At 41.1% G+C, this 7,228-nt stretch overlaps 1 protein-coding gene across 1 annotated transcript in view; it reads right to left on the reverse strand.

Moving 5' to 3' along the window:
* LOC109916184 (sodium/hydrogen exchanger 10-like) overlaps positions 1–7,228 on the reverse strand; it is a 317,378-nt gene that overhangs the window by 153,441 nt on the left and 156,709 nt on the right. The window contains exon 16 of the mRNA XM_048607303.1: positions 3,406–3,585. Within this exon, the coding sequence (XP_048463260.1) occupies positions 3,406–3,585 (180 nt within the window). The remainder of the gene's footprint in view (positions 1–3,405; positions 3,586–7,228) is intronic.

Here is a 7,228-nt window from a genome sequence, read left to right on the forward strand (position 1 = left end):
GTTTACACATTTTAGTCAGAAAAAAAAAAAAAAAAAAAAAAAAAAAAAAAAATGTTATCTCAGATTCTCCAGCATCTGCAGAAACAATTTTAACCTCTCATTCTAGATTGCCTTACAAGGGAAAATACCTGCACTACATTTACTTCGTCAATTCCTTTCCGCATGTTATATACTTCAAGTAGGTCTCCATTCATTCTTTTAAACTCTAGTGAGTATTAGGTCTAAGCTGATCAATCTCTCTTCATAAGACAAGCCTTTCATCCCTGGAGTTAATCCAGTAAACCTCCTCTGAACTTCCTCCAATACAATTACATCCTTCCTCAAGTAAGGGGACAAAAACAGTGGTCTCGCCATGGCTTGTACAGTTGCAACAACACTTCTCTACTTTTATTTTCCATTCCTTTAGCAATAAAACCCAAAATTGCATTTGCCTTCTTTATTACCTACATCTATTTTTCTGCTGATGCACGAGGATGCCCAGGTTTCTCAGCACTGAAGCATTCTGAGGTTTCTCTCTGTTTAGATAGTTAGTTGGTTTTTCATTCTTCTGACTAAAATGTGTAAACTCACACTTATCCACATGAAATTCCTTCTGCCAAATTTGGTGATTCACCTGACCTATCTATATCCACCTGTAAATTTCTTACTTCTTCATTGTAATTTACTTTCCTACATAGTGTCACCTGCAAATTTAGCTACAGTACGTTCTATTCCTGCGACCAAGTCAATAACATAGTTTGTAAATAGTTGGGCCCGAGGACTGAGCCCTGCAGCACTCCACTAGGTACATCGTGACAACCAGAAAAAGATCCATTTATCCCAACTCTCTGCTTTATGTTGGTTAGCCAATCTTCTATCTGAGCTGATCTATTACCCCTAGACCCATGTGATCTCACATTATGTACCTTTTGTGCGGCACATCATCAAATTCGTTCTGCAAGTTCAGATACATCCCATCTGCAAGACTCCCATTATAGACACTGCTTGTTAGATATTCTAAGAGCACTAGCAAATTAGTCAAACACAATTTGGTGGAGGCGGCAGAATGAAGATGGACTCTCTCTCAGCTTTATCTTTTTATTCTTAAAGTATTCAAAATGGCACCGGATTGTGGCAACAGTTGAAGCTTTGCACTGTATTTTACTATGTTGTTTTACAATATACAGTTTTACATTATCACTTCCCCAGTTCATCCTCAAAGGGACCAACATTCACCTTAGGTACTCTTTTCCCTTCTTATACACTTATAGAAGCTTTTGCTATCCACTCCTGTATTTTGCGCTAGTTTATTCATAATTTATCTTTACTCTTTTTATTACTTTTTTTAGTAACCCTTTGTTGGTCTTTAAAAGTTGCCCAATCTTCCAGCTGGCCACTGATCTATGCAATTTGGTATACCTTAGCTTTTGCCTTCATGCTATCTTTAGTTTTCTTGCTTAGCCATGGAATCTATTTCTCCTTCTTACCGTCTTTCTTCCTCTCTCAAATATATTTTAATTGGGAGGAACTAAATATCTGCTTCAGTGTCTGCCCTTTCTTTTAGTCTATCTGCCCAGACCACTAAGGCCAAATTTGTCCTCATGCTTATGTGTATACCTTTAACACCAAAACACTCATGTGGAACTTGAGTTTTTCATCTTCAAGGTGAATATGAAATTTCAGCAAGCTATGAGCACTCTTTCCTAGAGAATACTTTACTATGAGATCATTAAGTAATCCCATCTCATTACTCCATCTAGTTATAATGCTAAATCCAAAATAGCTTGTTCCTGGTTGTTTTTGGAGCAATGTGGGAACCAACCTTAGATGAAATTAGATTAATTATTGTCACGTGTATACAAATACAGTGAAAAACGCTGTTTAATGTCACCATGCTCGTGCACTATCTTGAAAGACTGAATATAATGCAAGTTATTAATGCAATAGAGTTCATTTTTACGATTCCTTCAAAAGGTGGCCTCCCTCTTCTTGTTAAGGGCTCTAGGATCTCTAGAATGGGCTCTGAGGTCTCGATTACAAGCTCCACCTCTGTCAACATTCCTGCAACCACCATGCCTGAGCTGGAGCCATGGGCCTGGCTTCAGGCTCCTCCACCCCTGAACTTAAGCCTCTGCAACCACTGCATCCAAGCCAGAGCCAGCCATGGGCCTCGGGCTAAACTCAGTGTCCGCGCCACGGTTCACCAGCATGAAGCAGTCGGCAAACCTGCCCATGGTTGAGTCACTGCCGCTTCTTCAGATGCCTGAGCCTAGCTGCAGACCTGCAGCCTCAGCTCAGCCTGTGGAGAGTCTCTTATACACTCTAAGACTTCTCCTTCAAGGCTATCCTTGCCAACTTGATTTATTCAGTCAATATGCACATTATTGTTAAATTAAAATTGCTCCAGTATATTTTTGTACCTTTCTTACAAGCCCCCAGTATTTCCTAGTTTACATTATGCTCTACTGTGGAATTACTATTAGGAGACTTATGGATTACTCCCATCATGGAGTTATTTCCCTCGCTGTTTCTTATTTCTACCTAGACTGATTCTATGTCATGATCTCCAGTGCCAAAATGATTGCACACTACAATAGTGATCTCTTTCTTTACTAACACAGCTACACCATCTCCTTTTCCCTTTTGTCCATACCTCTGAAACACTGAATATCTTTGGATATTCAACACCCAGCAATGATCTCCTTATAAACGGGTCTCTGCAATCTCAAGTAAATCATACCCATTTGGTCCTATTGGCACTGTTAAGTCATTAATAATGTACAAAATGCTACGCACATTCGGATACAAAGCTTCTAAGTTTATCCTATTATCAATTTTCCCTACTGTTGTATGATGCATTGGTGCAATGTGACATTCTTTTCATTTGCTGGTGACAATCAGCCTCACTAACACATATTCCGACCCTCTCCTCACACTTCGATTTTCTTTAATTTACTATGCAACGGAACCCTCCCCCCCACAACCCAACCCCAAGATTTAGTACAATTTAACGCCCTATCTACAGCCCTAGTTGTGCTAGTCATGAATCTCTTAAGCATTTCAGCAAATCAGATTGTGACTGTACCAAGACCAGTCCCATCTGATATCAATTGTGAAATACAAAAACTACACCTTCTTCCTTTTGGGGATAGTAAGAACTGCAGATGCTGGAGTCAGAGATAACACAGTGTGGAGCTGGAGGAACACAGCAGGCCAGGCAGCATCAGAGGAGCAGGAAAGTTGATGTTTTGGGTCGGGACCCAACCTGAAACATCAACTTTCCTCCCCCCCCATGACGCTGCCTGGCCTGCTGTGTGTTCCTCCAGTTCCACACTGTGTTACCACCTCCTTCCTTTTGATCTCTGCAACATGTTTTCCCTAATTGCAATAACGTACATCTTACCTTTGTAATGCAATTTCCCTTACCTTTAAAAGTCGGAGTACTCTAGCAAGTCGCACCAATCTGAAGATTCGGACAGTACGAATCTTGTGCACGCTGCGTTCAAATAACTGGTCTATAACAATATCAGCTGTGGCTAATGTGATAATGAATACATCAAACTGATTCCAGTGATCAAAGATATAGGCTTTCCGCACAGCAAGGGCCTGAAATTCATAAAAGAAATACATGTAAATATTCAGCTATCATCCAAATTACAACCTTGAAGAACATTTGGGATCTGTTTTCATTGAAAATTCATTAACAAGAACCCGTCAGTTTCATCCGCATTGTTGAGTACACTTAGCTCAGAATATACTATAGGAGATAATCATGCACATCAAAATGGGCAAGCAATTTCCTTCTATCTCTCAGGTTCATTCATGTACTGGTTTCTCAAAATAAAAGCCGTTTGTACCTCTGACAGACAGCATAGTTATTTGGCTCTCTGATACATGCATCAATGTGACAAACTACATTTTCTAGGCAGAGCGTTGACAAGTGCCATAAGTAATGCTGAGTAGCCATGACACAAAGAGCAAATGGCAGCTGATGGTTAGATCCAAATGCGCTGTCTCACTACAACTCTCAGAATAATGAGTTATTCTGAGATGAAATACCATCAATAGCTTTGGCCAAGTAAATTGACAATTTCATATTCAAGTCCAAAATCAGTTCAAAAAATTACAGTTAAAGAGTTGCACATATTTTGTCTCTAAAGCAGATCTTCTAAGCACTAACATGTCTCATATTTTCAGCAACAAAAAAAGTCTGTCCCTGGGCAAAACTGATTCAGACACACACCCACTGAAGTATCTAACATCATTCCTCCATTTGCTTGAACAAAGAAACATTGTCGATACAACGTACAATGAGTTCTAGTAACTCATTTTTTAAAAATCTGTAATATCGTCTTCCACAGTTCCTTGGTTTAAAGCAATATTTTTTCTCCTTTTTAAATTCACAGAACAAAAATAAAAGTGGTCTTTCCATGCTTCCATCTTTAGGAACAATGAAATGACGTTTCAAAAATACTTTTCACCATTTCACAGAAGCATACTAAAGAATTGGTCTGACCCTCAACCTCAAGAAGACTCAAGTCCCTTACTAATCCATCCCAGGATAAATTCTAACTCCACATCTAATCTTATGTTGTTAGTGTTCCAAAAGCTCAGATTAGCCACCAACCTTTGTCACAACTCACTGGGGCAGTACATTGTAGATCAATACCCCACTATTCTCGTAGTCATCACAAATGTGAAAGATTTAATCAAATTATCCAAAGTCCCCACTTTATGTGACTGCCATACCCAGGTTCAAAGAAAACACTCACCAGGTTTCTGCACTTAAAAAGAAAACAGCCAGTTGTTGCAAACAGATTATTTTTAAACAACTGGACAGAAGAAACATAAATTGCTAAATTAGAACTCTCTGTAACCTAACTCTATTCCTTTTTTAAAAGAAAATCCATGCACGTACCTACAAACACAAGGAGAAAAGACAAGGCACAAATATGACAAAAATATAAAACAAAGAATTACAGATGCTGGGGATCTGAAACAAAAACAGAAATTGCTGGTGAAACTCAGCAGGTCTGGGAGTATCTATGGTGACTATTCATCAGACGAAGAGTCTTCAACTTTGATGAATAGTCATTGCCTGATGAAAAGTCACCAGACTCAAAAAAAATTACAGGGAAAGTCAGTAATTCACAGATCTGGCACCAGTCCAGATTACAGGCAACAATGAGGCATTATCCTTCAGTTCTGTCCCAGATCTTTTGGCTCTTTGATGAGGACACATAGCTGTGGACACACAGATTGCTGAACTTCTATTGGGAATTTGCAGAGAAAGACCATAACTATCTGCTTGGAATTTTCTTTTACTTCTCCACCCTCAGAAGGCAAAGACAGGGGAGAAATGGGGGTGAGGGGGAAGAGAGAGAGCAAGAGAGAGAGTGAGAGAGAGCCAGAGCCAGAGCCAGAGCCAGAGCCAGAGCCAGAGCAAGAAAGAAAAAAAAGTCTTCTTCTTCGCAGGTTGACTGTTTCTGCTGTATTGTTCAAACAAAAAGCTGCAGCCACGCACCCAGGAACTAATAAAAAAGACTTTTACAATGCTGAAAACATTCAATTGGTCCTAGTTGAAAAACCAATCAAAAGTCTGTCACTGGACAGAAGTGTGCCTGAACAATCTTCCAGAAAGTCAAGGTGTCTTGCATCCTCCCCAATGCTTTAACAAAGCTACATAATAGATACATCATACAATGAATTCCAAAAGCATTTTTTTAAAAATTTCAACATTATCTTCTACATTCCCTTGGTTTCAAACAACATTTTTTAATATTTGTGAGGCCACAATCCAAAAAAAAGTTGTTTTTACACATTGTTGCTGAAAACGTACTATAACATATGTGAATTTCCTGAAATAGCATAGCAAGTCCTAAGAATAGTGGTTTCCAATGAATCACAGAATCCCTACAGTGCAGACAGAGATCAATTGATCCACCAAGTCTGCACTAACCCTCTGAACAGCATCCCATCCAAACCCAAACCCCCACCCAATCACTGTAATCCACATTTACAACGGCTAACCCATCTAACCTGCATATCCCTGGACAGTATGGGACAATTTACCATGGGCAATTTACCTGATCTATGAATCTTTAGACTGCGGGAGGAAACTGGAGCACCCGGCAGAAACACACACAGATACAGAATGAATGTACAAACTCCACACAGACTGTCACCGAAGGCTGAAATTGAATTGAACCCGGTTCCCTGGTGCTACGAGCTAGCAGTGCTAACTACTGAGCCACCATGCTGCCAATGGAACAATAATAATTCACAGGCTAAAAGGAGAGTATCTGAAACTGCTGATTCTGCAGAATTACTTCACTTTGAAGTTTGCAGCATGGAGAAACTTCACCAGCTATTTGACTAATTAAACCTCTTCCATTTTGTGGTTCTAATGAAATGTTGTTGCATTTAACTGTTGGTGGAATATTTTACGGCCAAAGGGAGGTTAAAATGCATCTGGGCTGTTAAATCCCTGAAAAGTGAGGTAATAGTGGGTGATGTGACAATTTTATGCTCACTTATAGTTTTCCAGTTGAGCAGGGAACCCGTGTCAGAGATAGTAGGAACTGCAGAGGCTGGAGGATCCAAGACAACAAGGTGCAGAGCTGGATGAACACAGCAGGCCAAGCAGCATCATAGGAGCAGAAAGGCTGACGTTTCGGGCCTAGACCCTTCATCAGAAATAGGGGAGGGGAAGGGAGTTCTGAAATAAACAGGGAGAGAGGGGGAGGCGGATAGAAGATGGATAGAGGAGAGGATAGGTGGAGAGGAAACAGACAGGTCGAAGAGGCGGTGTTGGAGCCAGTAAAGGTGAGTGTAGGTGGGGAGTTAGGGAGGGGATTGGTCAGTCCAGGGAGGACGGACAGGTCAAGGGGGCGGGATGAGGTTAGTAGGTAGGAGATGGGGGTGCGGCTTGAGGTGGGAGGAGGGGATAGGTGGGAGGAAGAACAGGTTAGGGAGGTGGGGACGAGCTGGACTGGTTTTGGGATGCGGTAGGGGGAGGGGAGATTTTGAAGCTTGTGAAATCCACATTGATACCATTGGGCTGCAGGGTTCCCAAGCGGAATATGAGTTGCTGTTCCTGCAACCTTCGGGTGGCATCGTTGTGGCACTGCAGGAGGCCCAGGATGGACATGTCGTCTGAGGAATGGGAGGGGGAGTTGAAATGGTTCGCGACTGGGAGGTGCAGTTGTTTATTGCGAACCGAGCATAGGTGTTCTGCAAAGCGGTCCCC

This window comes from Rhincodon typus, chromosome 17, assembly GCF_021869965.1.
Source record: "Rhincodon typus isolate 14 chromosome 17, sRhiTyp1.1, whole genome shotgun sequence".
In the NCBI taxonomy this organism is placed as follows: domain Eukaryota; kingdom Metazoa; phylum Chordata; class Chondrichthyes; order Orectolobiformes; family Rhincodontidae; genus Rhincodon; species Rhincodon typus.